The following is an 18114-nucleotide window of genomic DNA, read 5'->3' on the forward strand; positions in this document are numbered from 1 at the left end:
GATCAATGTCACTTGGTCCTTGAGGAAGTCAATGAATTCAGGGGCATTTTCCAGGTATTTGTGTGAGTAAGGTCGAACTGTTTGAGTGAAACCTTATATAAAACTATTTATAAACATAAAAAGAGAAAGATACAAAATATTACTGAATTTCCATTCAAATGAACCAGGAGCGTTCCACGAAATTCCACCCCACAATTCAACAAGCGGCCTAATGCTCTGCCATTTCAAATAATGAGGGGTGCTTTGCTGGATTTAGGTCAAAAGTCATCATTTTAATACTTCCCATTAGCGGCGATCAAGGCAAACGGTCTGCACAAAAGAGTTCCTGTTGGGTTGTGGCACCTCGTTGTCATGTCGAAGGCGTAACTCATCCATCAATTTTACGATGGCTTTGGTTTTCACATAATTAATAGCCGTCAGCAGGATGTAAATGTGTGAAGATGAAAGAATGGGAAAACATTCAAATTAACACTGTCACTTTGAACAATGGCGAGCAGGAAAAGACGATTGCGTTCGCATTCGCGGGAGATGAAGTAGCCAGCAGAAAATGAGAAAAGCGGAGCATTTATCTTTAAGAGCAGCGTATGAACATGGGAGTACACCTTGAAAACAATGCAATGCGTCTGAAAGTCACATTTTACTGACATTTTCAATATTCATTCTAATATGATTATGTAGAGATTCATGATTCAAAGAGGACTCTGGGAGGCAGAGCGTGACACCGGATGAGCTATAGACAGATAATGTTCAATGAGGATTTGAGCTACAATGTACATAGTTTAATGATCAGATTTTCTCATTTTCTTTTTTGTGGCTTTTAATACTTTGGAAAATAATATAGTAGACAGATCTTTTTTTCCCATTTTTGGACTGATCTGATATTTTCAGGGGCATGTACCTTTTTTAAGACTTACCACAGTACAAGGATCAAATTTCTGCAAGGTTCTGACTCGTTTGTGAACTTCTTGCAGAATCTGTGAAAATATGAATAACTGACAGCATAAAATAAGAGGGAATGCATGTTATTTTTTATTTAGTACTGTCCTGAATAGGATATTTTACATAAAAGATGTTTACATGTAGTCCACAAGACAAAAAATAGATATTGGAAAAATAACCAGTTCAAAAGTTTATGTAGATTTGATTCTTAATAGTGTGTGTCGTTCCATGAATTTTGTGTTTTGTGATGGTTGTTCTTGAGTCTCTTGTTTATCCTGAGCAGTTAAACTGACCAACATTCTTCAGAAAAATCCTCCAGATCCTGCAAATCCTTCAGTTTTCCGGCATCTTTTGCGTATTTGAACCCTTTTCAGAAGTGACTGTATTTTGAGCTCTGATCGAGGGACTCAAACACAACTATTAAAAAAGGTCCAAACATCCACTGATGCTCCCGAAGGGAACACGATGCATTAAGAGCTGGGGGGTGAAAACATTGGATTTTTTTTCTTATCTTGTCTAAATATCTGTTTTTAAGTAGTACTGCCCATCGAAAGCAACAAAAAACCCTTACATGTTTCCCAGAAGACAAATTAAGTGCAGTTTACCTCGATCTTTAAATTCAAAAAGCCCCCTGGCTTTTAATGCATTGTGTTTATATATAAACATGTAAAATATGTAAAATATCTTATTTAGGACAGTACTACATTAAAATGAACATGTACTTTGTATGATTCCTCATATTTTGTTAGTTATTTACAGATTCTGCAAGGGATTCACCAACTTTCAAGCACCACTGTATATATTGAAGTTGAGCATATTCAGAAGGGTTCTCGCATACCACAGTCATTAGTTATCTAACTTTCCATGTGATGAACTTGTAACGTCTAGTTTATTGCTCACAATACATTTCAAAGAGTGCAAAAGAGTGCACACCTTTCTCTCGCTCTCTCATTGAAATCCTTTTACTATGGCCTCCTCTCATCTTCTAACACACTGCTCTAGAATATGACCTTTTCAAAACATCCAAATAATGCACCAGAGTGTGAATCCACTCCAGCAAATCACCATTAACCACACCAATTAAAAGCGTTTTTAATCTTCCACTGGGGAACAAAGCCTCCTTCTCAAGTTGCCAACAGTATCTGTTGGATGTCCACCGCTGCCCTTAAAGGTTAATGGTGTCTCCGAAGAAGGAAATGTAAGGAGAATGAATGCATGTGGGTCTTGTTACTCGTGTCTCCCTTTCCTTGACTTCTGACAGAGCCCTGACATAACAGCCACCCAGTTCATTATGTTCAGCCCACTGTGCTCTGAAAATATTCCTGGCCTTGCCATCTTCTTGGTCACGTTTTCTTGCAATTATTCGAGGAATTAAAATCCGCATTAACTTACAGTCATAACATCTGTAGTGTGAGACATTTCAATGTGAAGTAGATTATTATATTAGGAAAAAATACAGCAAAAAAATGGGCATTTTAATAAAGGATCATAAAGGTGAGTTCTTGCAAATAGGAAACCTGGTGGATGAAAAAGCTAAACAACGACAGCTGTTTTTAGTCATTGAGAAGCAGCGTGAGTGAAATAATGACAGTAAAACAAGCAGCACTACACTTTCAGCACGGAGCTAGATCTGCCAATTAATCATACTTCATCTCAATATTTGCCCACGCGTTTCCTTATGTGAATCAACTGCATGGTGCGGGGCAAAATGTGGCGATAGTTGGGTTTCTAATGGCTAATGAGGGGGCTTGGATGAGCAGTGATTTACGCTGGTCTCGTGAGTCTGGATAGCTAAGGTTGTTTATATCCTATTTATTAGATTGACAGGATTAATTGTGTGTGCATACTTTCTCCAATCTTGCACGTTTTAAGGTCAGGTTGGTCGAATACTTGTCAACAATCAACTAGTGGGGTAATGAGTTTGATTAGTGAGTTTATATTTTCCTTCAATCATTTTTTTGGGGGGTTTGAAAAAAAATCACATTTAAATGTCACATTTAAAATGTTCACACAAAACATCAAACTCAACAAACATTTCTTATTGTTACCAAAGTTGAAAACAGATACGGTACGGCTTAAATAGTACCTCGGTTGGTCACCTTTTTCCAAGCGTGCCGTACCGATACTAAAAAGTGACGTGTAAACACTGCAGATCGCTGATGATTCAGAGAAAATAGCCACTACCGTCACTACCATTATATGCTTTTTGTGACAGTGATATAGCGATTGAGACCCGAAACACATTGCTAAATACAGGAGTAGTTTACCCTAATGCGCCGTCGAGCAAATCAAGTGATGTTGTCATCTGGCCTTGTTGTTCGAGTGCCTATACTCTCTCATTTTTAGCAGTATTTTGTATTGCTGCTATTAGCCTTCTTTGAAATAAACTTATTTGTCTTGTATTTAAAAACATCCACTCGGCCGAGAAGTAGAAGCAGCACAATTACAACGATCATTCTAAAGCGAGCCGAGCCGTGCCATGCCAAACTGAGTCGTACCACGCAGTGGAAAAGCGAGGCGAGCTAAGCTGAGCGTACCATGCTGTGGAAAAGCGAGGCGAGCTAAGCTGAGCGTACCATGCTGTGGAAAAGCGATATAAACTCAGCAGACCCAGAGACCATTTTTCAGCTATAAATGGAGAAACAGATGGATTTTGGATAATTACCAAATATTACAAATTAAGATGCAGACCAGAATAGGGTCCTTCAACACCTTTTCAATGCTATTTAAATTAAGATTCGCTTAGAACTACATGCAGTCTGTCTGTCATGGAGATTTAATTATCAAATGAATCAAATTTTAACTGACAATCAAGACACTCTTCATCTTAATCCAATTAGACTGAATTTATTGATGGATTCATTGATGGCACTTACCATGTTTGTATGCACACACACACACACACACATCTGTGCAGGTTTCTTTGACTATGTTCGTCTCCACGAGAGATCTGTATAGTAAACAGAAGGACAGGATTTTCTCAATGCCAGCCATATGATGTTTGCTCAGCTCTCCAGATCTGCACAGTCTGAATCATTCTGCTAACACCTTCCTTTCTCTCTCTCTCTCTCTCTCTCTCTCTCTCTCTCTCTCTCTCTCTCTCTCTCTCTCTCTCTCTCTCTCTCTCTCTCTCTCTCTCTCTCTCTCTCTCTCTCATCCATCTCTAAAATAACCCGCTGCAAGAAAACCTGAGCCTCATCCTCTTTATCTCAACCCTCCCATACCTCATTCCCTCTCTGAGGAACATCTACGCCTGATTCGCTTCAATCCTGCTTACCAACATTGAGTTTCTGCTGTGTCCAAGTTCTCCTGGGAAGTTACGAGCTCAGAAGTCATAATTACGACGTGCATCTTTTATGCTTACATACAAACAAAGAAAGCTTTTTAGCACTACTGCAACAAAATAAAGAACAAAGGATGTTCATTAGGTGTGTAATTGATGCATTATGCATTTTTTCCTTCTCACGCTGACACAGAGAATGATCACAAGCCTGCCGTCTCATAAAACGGCTAAATGATTAGAGGCAAGCTTTCTGCACATAATGCTGTTCTTCACAAAATGTGTGTAAGTATGATCACACTGTAGTATGCACTGTAGTAACAACATACTGTAGTACTGTAGCACTGTAGTAACAACAAACATACTTTGTCTTTATTGGTTACATACTAGTTTTGTCATAAATCCAGTAGGATTAATTCCAGTATCAGTACCAGTCAAATTTCGTAGTTATTTGTAGCAATTTCAGTACCATTTTATTTTAATTTTTAATTTAACAATTTAACAATTTAAAATAATAAAATGATCCGTAACTCATAACAAAATGATCCGTGAGCATGAAGAGTTCACACAGAATAAACAGGATTCTGACTTATTAAAAAGCCTGTGATTGCATTCACGCATGTCTGTGATTGGCTACAATGCTCAATGATGCAAAAACACATTGTAAAGAAACGTTCACAGTGCTCACATAATATAATACACATGTGAGCATTTGAAAGCAGCTGCTTTCTTTCGGAGTATCATAAAAGCTGGTGCATTTTTAAAACTCAAGTATCGACTTGGTATCAAATTACCGATACTTTTGATAACACAAATACATAAATAAAATTAAAAAACTGTTGTAGTCCTGGATGCTGATTGGTCAATATAACATTCCAATGATTCTAAAAACACAATATAGTAACTGCAGCACAAAACATGTTAAAAATATTCTGTCATGTCAGTGACATCTTCTAGTGGAAGGAATGATAGTAATGCATTTACATAATACAATTATGCCCAGTCTGTGTCACATTACGGCTCCAACACGACCCCAGGAGCTGATCTCGGCCACTCTAGTCAATGCTCCTGTTTTTACCAGCCGTGCCACGGCACAAGGATGGAGCAAAACCACGTTTAAAATATGTGTACATTTGTAATTTGTAAGTGTAAAAGATGTAGACTTGATTAACCCAGCCTGATCTGCTGGCAGTTTGATTTCGCCCTGCAACTCTGGAAAAGTCTGGAAACCTGTACATTCATTTCTACTTCTTCTGTTACACATTTGAGGAAACCAATCACAGACTGGCCTATCCACCTGGCACACTATTGGCGGGTTTAACATGGTGACAGATAGAGAAGCGATGGGTCGGAGCCTGTTGATCACGCCTCTTGTGGTCTGATTGGTTGAAGGACTATCCAATTGCATACGGAGTAATTTGAACTATGCTCATTGATCACGCCTCTTGTGCAGTAGAAAATACAGAGCAGACTCCCCAGACCAATGTTTAATCTTAAATTGAGCTTGGTCTGGTAATAGCTAGACAATACAAAGATGCAAAAAAAGATCAAAAGTGTGGCTACATTTCACCAGGATCGATGCCAACAGTGCACAATGTAATATTTGCAACAGATAATTGCTGCAAAGGCTGGCAACATGACAAATCTGAAGCAGTTGACAATGCATGTTTAACTTTAACTTAAGAGCAGAAACTGGACCGCGTCACATAAATTAACCGAAACTCAGCATATAGGTTACTTGCCTCACAGACATGATAAATAGGCCTATAGAAAGCTTGAAATGTCTACTTTTTAACAAACCAATTCAAATCGAAAATAAACAGCCTATTTTTTTGATTATGTAATCCAAATGAAAGTCGCAATCCCTCTATAGGCACGCGCACATTTAGCATTGTCAATCGTTGTAGCGACACAGTCTCAGAAAACACTAGTCTATTAATCAACAATTAAAATGTCTCCTTGCTATTTTTAGATTCATAATCAAAAGGCTACTTTTGCCAGTGCTTGCCGCAAAGGTGTATGCGCTTGAATGCAAGACGAGCGATACCTAGCCCTTACTCTCAAGGCCTTGCTGTATTGTAAATACATTTATTGCAGGTAACTAACTGTGTATATCCACAATACAATGCAGCATCATGTACTTAATATCATAATTATAAATTAAATCCAGCAGTTCTTGCTAAAATCAAATTTTAAGTGTTGTGTTTGAAGCCAAAATGAGCCAAACTGTGACAGGATATCAATTACTGCACCAGGTCCATTTTTCTAAGCTCACTGACTACATAATTTGATGAAAGAATTGTTAATTGTTAACCTTTCTCTGCTTCACACTGTGCTTAACAGCCCTTACCAATTCAGCAAAATCATAAAACAGTTTTGTTGTCTTTCTTGTGTCACTCTCCCTCCCCTCGTTTTTGGTTCGATCTAAGTGGGAACCTCTTAGCATGCTTTCTTTTAGACACTTACGGCTGTGAATAGAAATCCATCCTCTGCTTGTGCACTCAGGACAGAGCGGTATAAGGTGTCACATTCAAATGAGTCCCTCGCTGTTTTTGTCCAAAGCTCTTTATTGCTCTATTGATTCTGAGAGCGTTACGATGACAGCGCTGCACGGAGACTGACAGTGATTTGATGGGGCGTCAAATGAGCCTGTGTCTCTTTAATAATGCTGTAATTGAGCCTCACACGCTACGGCAACAAAACAGCTCAATCTCCAACCCACACAGAGGTGAATACAAGAATGATGGGCCAAATAGTTAGAAGTGTTTTAAACAAGTGCTGTATTTTACCAAATGGTGTGAGCAGTCACAAAGCGGTTCAAAGTGGTAAAAAAAATAATAATTATATATATATATATATATATATATATATATATATATATATATATATATATATATATATATATATATATATATATATATATATATATATATATATATATATATAAATGAATATGGTATAAAATATATTTGCCTCTGTCTTTCTTTGACAATGTCTCTTTTTTTCCTCCCATAGGAGCAGTGTCTCTTTCAACCTCTCTCTCTCTCTTTCTTTCTACTCTTAAACTCTCATGAATCTTTCAGGGAGAATGTCTGTAAATCCGGCCTTGCACACACAGTAGAAAAAAATATAATTACTTTTTATCACACTTTAAAATCCCCTGACACCCTGGACATCAGAGAGGGTCCTTCTGCCCATCCAGAATGAGCATGACCCTGCTGGCGAGTGCTGACTGAAGGGGAACGGATGTTTGTGCCCTGGAGAAATGGTTGAAAGAAGAGTGGAAGATCTCGCTTTCATGTTGTCTCTTGGCATTAGACTAGATCATAGTCACACGCTTAATTAATTTAATGCCAATTACATTATAAGAAATCTATCTGAGAATAAGATGCATGTCAAACCACAGGGCGAAAAATGTATAAGTAGTTAGGCTGGGACTTCATTGTGTGAACCTGGAATTAACTAAATATAAAAAAATAGTCTCCATATGACAGGTGGTTGAGGAAAATAAGAGTGTTTGGTGACCAGCAAAAAAAAGTACTTACAATTTTTTGGCTATTCAAGAAAAAGTTACTTATGCTTGGTCAATTTTAAGATTATTTTTAATATACCAATTAAAATACTGTTTTTAAATACTGTTCTTTATTAAAATTAGGCAACACAAAACGGAAAATGCTTACTTTCACAAGCAGTTATGTATTTGCGAGTTTACAGCTGTAATCTCGTACGTGAGTAAGTATTCTCTCAAGTCAGCATTCGATGCGTCCTCTGGTTAATGGTGACAAAGCGAGAACACTAGGGTGCAAGATCGCTTAATTCTTTTCCCGACATTAACAGACATGTCACTATTATACGGTAGGGGGCGCTATGACAGATATTCTGAAAGAGTACTGAATCTCCTGAACAAAACACATGCGAAGACGTCGCAGAAACAAGTGATAGCATATGAAATTATATGCATATGTAAAATAACGCATCAAACATTAAACAGCATGATAATGTTACTGCATTAAATATGGACCCAGAACGAGCTACAGGACTGTGAAGCTTTCCATCTGTGTTTTGAACATCGTTCTAAATCCAATCCAGGTGTAGTCTTTGACAAAAATGTGATTTTATCAGCCTTTTGCTCAAAATGTTGCTTTTTTATTAAACTTACTCACATTTAAGTGTTGATTAAAAGGAATGCATGAAGCTAGAATAAAATTGGTTGTTTTGTTGTTTAAAAGCATAGTTTCTTTTCTTTCTTTTGACATATTGCATGCAATGCATAAATATTAATATAACAAAAATTCTGGAGACCATTAAATATTTGTGAAAATGGTTAAAAACGCTGGCAATAGCTGGCAACTTTTTTGAAAACTCAGGTGGGGAGTTAAGCATGCATATTAAGAAATTGCATAATAGTTATTATGCACTCTAAAAATGTCTGGGTTAAAAACAACCCAATTGGCAACCCAGCGCTGGGTGAATATTGGACAGAACACATGCTGGGTTAAATTAACCCAGTGGCATTTTAACCCAGCAGGCTGGGCTGTTGAGAAAACCCAAAATGTAGTAAATTTTTTACCATTAATGGATTTGCTATTCTGGGTTATTCTTGCTGGGTTGTTCTTGAAAAATCTCCTGTGCATTAGTCTACTGTAAAACTAGACAATCATGAAAGAACAAATGAAGAATTCATGTTTAGACTGTTAAAACAATCATTTTTATTGCTTCACAAATAGTACAACACACAAATGTGTTAAAATTGGCAACAATGACAACTACAAACCTAATATATTCTGTCAATTTATTCACGTTTAAATCTAACTTTTATTTTGACGGGTTGCCGTGACTTTTGAGTCTCTGTGTTCATGATATGACACGCGCCTCCGTCATTCACACAGAGACGCAAAACATGGAAGAGTAATATTTAAATAGTATTTAATATACACAGACACTGGTTTATATTCGGCTACAGTCTGGAGCCCTGCGTGACGCGACTGAACGCAGCTGCCGGACCGAATATAGTCTATTTGTGAGCGGATGCTACAGATACTATCGTCACATTTTTTAAATTTCAGTATGTACTTGGTACTGAAGTACCTGTAATTGTGACATCCCTACATAAAACCATGTTTTAATTTTCGTAAGGGGATCATGGTTCCGTGTAATCACTAACTGTATTAATCTATCGTCTCACATGCCTAACTTACCTAAATTAACACGAGTCAGTTACATTGCATCGGATTCTGAGGTAAAACTTTTGTTGTCTTAACGTCATGTAAGCTTAAGAATTGTTGCCTCGAAGAAGAAAAAAACAATAATTGTTCTAATTAAAATGATTATTAATGAAAATAAATGAACTATATGAACATCTGCAACCAGTGGCTTTGCCTTTTGCATTGTCCTTTCAAAATGACAGTTTGGGAGCGAATTTAAAGGAATCAAGGCGGGAAGCACGTAAAACAACCAAGCGCTGGGTAGAATCAACCAAGCATTGCGACCCAGCAGGTTTAACCCAACGACTAGAAATTTGAAACTACCCAATGGTGTTTAAAATGTAATCAAATAAACCAACAAAAATTACCCAACAGTCTTAACCCAGCATTTTGGGTTAAAAAACAACCCAGCATTATTTAGAGTGCACACACACTTTTAGGTGAACTGTGCCTTTAAATATAGACTAAATGTGGCTCCAGATAACTCCTCTGATATTAAACATGGCTACTCTACAGGTTTTCACTTTCTGTACAGTACAAAGAGGAGACGTCTCATTCATAGTGGACTTGGCCCGCACTCCAGTATTGAGCTGTCATTTAGTCAGCCAAATAGAATAAGTGGGGAGGATTAGACCAGCACAGTCATGCAGATAACACCTCTGACAGTCTTCCTTTCTCTCTCGCTCTCGCTCGAATACTAAACAGGCCACTGAGTGACAGCTTGTCAGAGGGCAAGAGTGGAGCGCCGAAACCTGGCAACCCAAGAGCAGGGCGATAACAAGCAGGTCAAAGAAAACAATTACGGCCCTGGCGCTTTCTAATGGACACACGGGAAATAATCATGTTCCTGCGTGTGTGTGTGCGTGTGTGTGTGAAATCCATTATGTCCCGACAGCCCTTGCAAAGTCATTTGTTGGTCCTCTCAGGTGTCTCATTTTTTCGACCACTTCAAGTGTTGTTTCTCCCCCCTTCTCTTTTCTGTCAGTTGCGGCTCTCTGCGTTTCATTTCTCCCTGATTTCTCGCATTGTTTATCTACCCACTCAGACGTGCTTTCCATCTCGGTCTAGAGCGGCAATCACAGCAAAACATGGAGCAGTCACAGTAAGGCAACTCGTTTTGTTTCCATACATGTTGAGGCTTTCAGACTCGCCTGCTCATTTAGCCCTGGCAGCCTCGGCGAGAATTCACTCTCGCTATATGTGCGTTTTCTTTCCAGAGAAGTTTAAAAGTCTTTTTTTTCTTTTAAAATTTCATTCATCAGTTGTTCCTACTTTACGCAGGGGGGTTTTACTACTTTTTCCTCTTGTTTGACTCAGAGAGAGAGCTGGGGTTATTGGGGTGAAGTGTCTCAATCAAGGGCTCAGACAAAGTGGTCGGAGAAGGAATGAGCTTTCTGCTCATTATATGGAGCTTTTACCCATTGGGCCTTTGTTCAAGACTCATCTATGGCATAAATATTGCCTGAAAATCAGAGTGTTGGCAAACATTCGATACACATTCAGGAAGTACAGTGTTGATGTGGACATGTTGCATCTTAAAGGTAGAGTTAACCCAAAAAAATGAAAATGACTTCATGTTGTTCCAAATCTGTATGAGTTTCTTTCTTCTGTTAAACACAAAAGAAGTTAGAGTAAAGAGTGCCAGTAACCAGACAGTTCACGGTAGCCATTATTTTCCATAGTATTTTTTATTTCCTACTATGAAAGTCAATGGGCCCTATCATACACCCGACGCAATGCGCCGCCAGGCAAGTGTTTTTTGCTAGTTTCAGTTCTAATTTTCACGTCCGGCGCCACATTGTTTAAACTGTGCCATTGACCAACAAAATCCTGGTCTAAAGTCAAAGGCGCATGCAGTATTTTTAGTGTTAAATAAAAGGGTCTATAGACGGGTGCACAACGCGGGTGTATACTCTGCTCATTACACACACTGGAATGCGCAGCAGCACACAAACATTTTCAAATATGAAATATTAAAATGTAAAAGATTATTATTGTATACATAAATAAAAAAATGCCAACATGTCATAATATTATATTTGTCTGATAATATTATATTTGATATTCATTGCATGTATCAGAATTAGCCTACCTATCTGCAGTAATGATGAGAGCATGCAAGTGCCAAATTGGACGAGCAGACCCCTTTCCTCTCTAGAGAAGCGTTCAGTTTTTCCAGTTGCTGCCTTGTAAATAGCAAATCTGCCATGGTGCGAACGCAACTGGCTTTTAAAGGGACTGGGAGATGAGACTGATTGGTTTATTAGTTATGCCCAAAACACACCCATGACTCATTAAGAGACTAGAGACAACCCTTTTAGACCATGCACCGGGTGCGCCAACCATTTTTCCTCGTTAAACTAGCAAAAATGAATTCGGAAACGCCCTTGCACTGTGTGCTTTAGACCATGCACTCAGATCGTTAAAATAAGGCTCCATGGTCAACTCTCTGGTTACTTATTTTGTGTTCAGCAGAACAAAGAAATTAATACAGGTTTGGAACAAATTAATGGTGAGTAAATGATGACAGTTTTTATGTTTGGGTGAACTATCCCTTTAATTAAGCAAAAATTCAATTATATAGCTAAATCTTGTCAAGTCAAATTTTGTTTTTATAGTATAAAATTTGTTTTTCATTAAGCCTTCAAGGAGAAAAACAAGTATGGGCATTTTTATTTTATTTTACCATTGCAATTAATTTTCAACTGACGTTCAGCAATCATACAGAACCAATTTCCATGATCCAAAGTAATTTTAGAGGCATTGTGAAATATTAAACATGTATTAATACCCATATACAATCTATTCACAACTGTGAAGGTTAAATGCATTAAAATACTACTTTAATGCAATCAGTGAATCCCTCAACTCCAATAAAAACTCTCTAGAAACAGTCTGTCCTTCAGAGGGACATAGCAAAGGGAAAGATGAACAGAGAGAGAAAAAAAGCAACAGTAGCCATATACTGTATATGAACTCCTAAATGCCTCATGCTCAAGGATTTATTTAAATCAATCTAGAATCCCAAAGAAACATATGCAAACTGAGTGAACTGGATTATCCGGTAGTCTGGCAGTTTCTGGATTAGCTATTAGGCAGCGCACTGTGCAGATGATAAGAGACTTCACTGAGCCGCAAATGAGTAGCTGACAGAGAGCAGGAGATAGACACAGAGAGAGAGAGAGAGAGAGAGAGAGAGAGAGAGAGAGAGAGAGAGAGAGAGAGAGAGAGAGAGAGAGAGAGAGAGAGAGAGAGAGAGAGAGAGAGAGAGAGAGAGAGAGAGAGAGAGAGAGAGAGAGAGAGAGAGAAATCCACAACTCCCTCAGGGTATATGATCTCTCATTAGTTTTAATTAATCATTCTTATTAATAATAGGCGTCTCCTCGAAACCTAGCCGAAATTAAACATTCTGCCAGGCAAATAAAAATAAAAATGATGCGTCTGATTTAGATAAACTAAACTGGCCCTGCAATAAATTATCATGCTGCTAAAACAGACAGGGCCTGGAGCTAAATTTACATGGGTGGGCCGCCTCACCCCAGGCCGATGAATAAACTTAAGATATATCATCGGACCAAAGCAAGCTCTCACATCACAGGTCCTGAGACGACTGTGAAATCGCACAAGTTATTGAAAAACGAAGCTCTGTTTGGGTTATCATTATCCAAAAGAGCTCCAAAAGAACTAGAGTGAATGTTTGAAGTACATTAAGTTAATGACACAGTACCAAAATATACACTACTAGACTAGTCAAAAGTCTGAACTCACTTAACTCATGACATTAAAAACCTTTTGATCTAAAGGCTTCAGTTTAAAATCGTGAAATTAGGATAAGTAAGGGATAATGTACACCCAGCCGGTTGTTATCGCAGCATAAACCCAGACAGAGTGATCAGGACCCCGAGGCGAACTCTGAAGGGGTTTATTCTGCAATAACAACCGGCTAGGTGTACATTATCCCGCTTATGACACGGCTACTAGTCTCAAATAAATTAGACACAAAATATTGTCTTGAGATTAAATATTTTATTAGCTCTTACGCAAAGCTTCCACGAAGAAAAACAGTTCCAACCTGCTTTAAGCCTTTATCTATTGCTGCTAAATGTTGAACATGAATGCTGAAAGGGTTAGTTCACCCAAAAATGAAACCAAGCCTATGATTTACTCACCCTCAAGTCATTATAGGTGTATATGACATTCTTCTTTCAGACAAATACAATCGGAGTTATATTTAAAAAGTCCAGGCTAACGTTAATCCAAGCAGTAGTTGTAGTTGTGATTGAAGTCCATAAAAAATGCAGCTGTCCGTCAAATAACGTGCTCCACACGGCTCCGATGGGTTAATAGAGCCTTCTGATTCAAATCGATGCATTTGTGTAAGAAAAATATCCATATTTAAAACTTTATAAAGGAAACCCGCCTTGAAGTCTTCCATTGTAGCCCACGGCTGCTTAAGTATTTAACAGCCACAAGACGGCGCCAGCGTTCAGCATAGAAGTAGTACCGGTCAAGATAACCCGTATTACCCGGATGGGCGCGTGTTATCTGGGAATAACATACCGCTGGAATGCGCGATTGACCAATCAGAATCAAGTATTTCACAGAGCTGTGTAATAAATAAATAAATAAATATACATATAAGGATCGATATGTTTTAATACATAAAAAATATATAGTACATAAAAAATACTTCAGAGAAAGCAAATCATGTTTCAAATACCAAGTGTCCACAATAGAAATACTGAAATACTGGCAGTTCTTTGATAGGCCAAGCCGCATTGCGCTCTTTTATCTATGTAAAAATTGTTTTACATTTTAATCAGAGGAAAAATATTTATTTATTTATTTATTTATTTATTTATTTATTTATTTATTTATTTATTTATTTATTTATTTATTTATTTATTTAATTAATTAATTAATTAATTGTTTGTTTGTTGCATTTATTTATTTAATTTTTTCAAAAATCATAGAAAAGCTGGACCAATAGTGGACTTTAGCGATAATGATAACTAGGTTGGCCCACCCTGGCCAATACCCGATTAATCAACCAATAGTTTCAAAAATGGTCACTGAATGAAATCAAACAAAACACATAAAACAGTGCTGAACTTTAATACAAAAATACACAAAAAAGTACTGAACCATGAAAATGTCCTATATTTTTTTAATAAAAATATTACCATATTAATTATACCTTGATCTGTGTTTTTTAGCTTGTTTGCTGTTTTTTTGTTATAAGTAAGAAATGACAAGGTGACTGCTTCATGCAATACAAAGTCGATGGTGAGCGTTGGATTTTGCCCACCACCCATACTGTTTGTTTTTCTATTTTAAATCCGCATCTAAAGTGTCCCGCTCTGTCCAGCACACATTCTCACACGTCAAAACAAACTCCACGAGGCGTCAGTGATTTGGCGTCTTGAGGCCGCTCTCGTACTGTATAATGACAGCGGACCCTTCTCAGCCGCTCCAGCAATGGACGCAACACAGGAAAAACTATTGGTATGGATTTTTGCAGATAACCGAAAACCGATCAATTGCTTGACCTCTAATCTCGTCACACAAAGACAGACAAGTTTTATAGAGAAGACCACTGAAAGTGTGACATCTGATTGATGACAAGGAACGCTGAGAGTTAGACAGGTCAGGTCTTCCCTCTCTGGCTCTGTGCTGCCAGCTGAAGATGTTCAGTTAAATGCCAAATGTAAATCTTTCAGTGCATAACTGCCACGTTTAAATCAATTATGGCCACTTGGCCCATCGGCATAAGACCTTGTTAGATCCACTGCACCAGTTGTACACTAAAACAGCTTTTAGATAAAGTAAACATCAATAAAATACAAGAGACATCCATCAATATGTGGAATAAATGTAATGGAAGCATTTACTCCTGTATGCCCAGAGGGTCCCATGGTACAGTAATGGAATCAGACAGTAAAATATATATATATATATATATATATATATATATATATATATATATATATATATATATATATATATATATATATATATATATATATATATATATATATATAAAATGGTACTAAATGACTACCATACTCATATACCATAGTATTTACATAGCTATTTCAAAGAATACCATACGCACAATCAAGTCCAAAAAAAGATGTCCTTTTTTGTAATAGTCTTTTTTATGTTGATAGCCTTGCTTTCATTTCCTCAGACTGGTGAATAAAGATAGGCCTATACTTGTCAAGCTGTTCACTGAAGCACAGAGAAAGTCTTGTTGGCCCTGCCAAAATTACAAGCAAAGATAGAATGGAACACAAATTATCCTCGCAACAAGAGCCAGGCTACAGACGTGACACTAAAAAGCATTGAAATTTAAAAACACTGGTCTGAGGCTTATTAAATGAACATGTTTAGCCATGAAAGATATTACAGAAGCATACATTTGCTCAACAGGTCAACAGCACATGAGAAGTGTGAAACAATCAAAGCTTACATATTGAAAAATGAATACTGTTTTAATATTTGTCCATTGAGGTTGTCAGTTGATTAACTTTATTGTGTTAGTCGTTAGCACACAGACCTCAAGCCAAAAGCTATACGGCAGGAAAAATAAATAAATAAATAAATAAATAAATAAATAAATAAATAAATAAATAAATAAATAAATAAATAAATAAATAAATAAATAAATAAATCAGCATTGTTTAACCTTTATGCTGAACTTAACTATCTGCCTAATGATTAAAATGATTTTTGTTGCATGTTTTTAATCATTTGTCAAAGATGCTGCGCTATATCAACATCTCTGTTTGCAGTCGTCTAAATTAAAATTGAGTAAAAAGGTAGAAATGATTGTGACAAGCCCTCGCAGTTTCAACTCAATTTTCTACATAATGATGTTTGAACAAGTGCAAGGAACTATCACCACAGGTTGCAATTTTGGAATCACTTTATTTAATTTAAGGTAGCAATTAAATTTAGGTTTTCCATTTTTGAGTGTTTTACAGTGATTTAGGACCTTAAACTAGAAGTTACTGGCTTATTTCAACATTTAAAAAAAAAGACTTTTTTAATCTTCCAGGTAAAATTAAAATAGACAGCTCTCTACTTTCCCGTACAGTACGCTATAATTTCATCTAAGCACATCTGAAAACTTGCTTAGTTCTTTTCATAAATCCTCCCCATCCATTAACTGCATCTTTATTGTTATAATTTAGCAGTATTTTCTTTGAACACTGCGGCGGGTTATTGACGACAAAGAAAATATGGTTTTCAACAACAACAAAAAAATAATATTTAAAAAAAGAAAAGAAACTGAGAAACCTTTCCAGTTCTAGGACAATTTCTCAAAGACCCACGGTTCAGCCAGTGCCGCTGTGGTTCAGGGTTTGGATGTGCCCATAGCGCCACCAGCTGGCGGAAAGAGGAACTGCAGCCATTTCAGGACGGAACGGACGCGGTGGCAGATTCTCTCACTCTATACGAGACTATTTAGGATCTCATCGCCGAGCTCAACAATTCTCTACAACCGATCAATGATTAATGAGAAAGTTTATATTAAATTATCCCAAACACAAATTAGGCTACTAATAGCTATAATTATGAGCATACTAAGTACGCATAAGTGACTGAGTAGCCTAAACTTTTCTAGCATATACAATTATATAGCCAGCTTGACCATTACATTTTATTTTACTGTGTCGTATTTCCAGACAAAATCAGAGAAACTGTCAAGTTAGTGAGGTAAATACCGATACAGCTCCGTTATAAAAAGCCATGATTCGACTATAAAAAGTCATAAACGATCAATACATCAAACACCAAAGCTGGTAGAATTCATATTCATCTAACACTGACGTCCTAACATTAAGCTACAGCTTCCCTCAGAACATCGTCATTAAATAAACAAGATACAATTATTAAAGTTTCATCCTGTCTTGGGTTACGGCGTTCAGACCTCGCGTAACCTCCGCGAAGTGGCCAAAAGAAAGAGAAAGGAAAGCAAACTTACCTGGAAAGAACTCTCCAAATGTGAGTTGAACGCGTAAAACAAGCAGCAGAACGGCGAAGTAGTTCCTCTGGTCCATTCTCGCGGTCACTACTTCACATACTCGCTGTCCGTCCGTGCGCGAGAGAGCTGACGGTTCCCCGGCATTGGTGATGTAGCGCGCGCGCGACTCAAGCCGGTAGTCGACAGCTGTCTGATTGTTGGGTCTCTGTGCTGCTACGACAGGGTGTACGGGGAGGAGAGTGGGTGCGAATGAACGAGGAGAGGGTTCCAATATCCCCCAGGTCCTTAAACCTGCCTTCCAGCCCGTTCTGACACGAAATACTGGTGAGGTGACGGTTTACATACTACAGCGCGCGCTGAAGACGCTACGGTGCGCACTTGCGCGGTGCCTAAAAGTAATTGTACACCCTCTGAGCACTGAGTGAGGGAGGTTCCAGGACTCTCCGGTTTCTTTGTTTTCCATGGTGTTATATGCCCCAAAAATATTTGGACACTGTATAAAAAAATGTGGGATTACATAATATCAAACCAAGTAGAATCATGAGCACACTTAGCATGCTAAATGTCTCACAAAAAATAAGTTTGAATTATCCATGTAGGCCTATTTCTTAAAATATATATATATATATATATATATATATATATATATATATATATATAGAGAGAGAGAGAGAGAGAGAGAGAGAGAGAGAGAGAGAGAG

General features: G+C 37.6%; 1 protein-coding gene across 14 annotated transcripts in view; it reads right to left on the reverse strand.

The window, feature by feature from the left end:
* Positions 1–17771, reverse strand: part of ptprt (protein tyrosine phosphatase receptor type T) — a 318020-nt gene extending 300249 nt beyond the window's left edge. For 12 of the 14 annotated variants that reach the window (XM_067460403.1, XM_067460401.1, XM_067460404.1 and 9 more), the window contains exon 1: positions 3816–3941. In XM_067460403.1, the coding sequence (XP_067316504.1) occupies positions 3816–3933 (118 nt within the window). In that variant the 5' untranslated portion in view covers positions 3934–3941. Of the gene's footprint in view, positions 1–3815; positions 3942–11515; positions 11611–17413 lie in introns of those variants that run through there. The other 2 variants (XM_067460396.1, XM_067460402.1) reach the window with 2 other exon arrangements.
* Positions 17772–18114: the final 343 nt, after the last annotated feature.

The sequence above is a fragment of the Pseudorasbora parva genome, chromosome 12 (genome assembly GCF_024679245.1).
Source record: "Pseudorasbora parva isolate DD20220531a chromosome 12, ASM2467924v1, whole genome shotgun sequence".
Classification (NCBI taxonomy): Eukaryota; Metazoa; Chordata; class Actinopteri; order Cypriniformes; family Gobionidae; genus Pseudorasbora; species Pseudorasbora parva.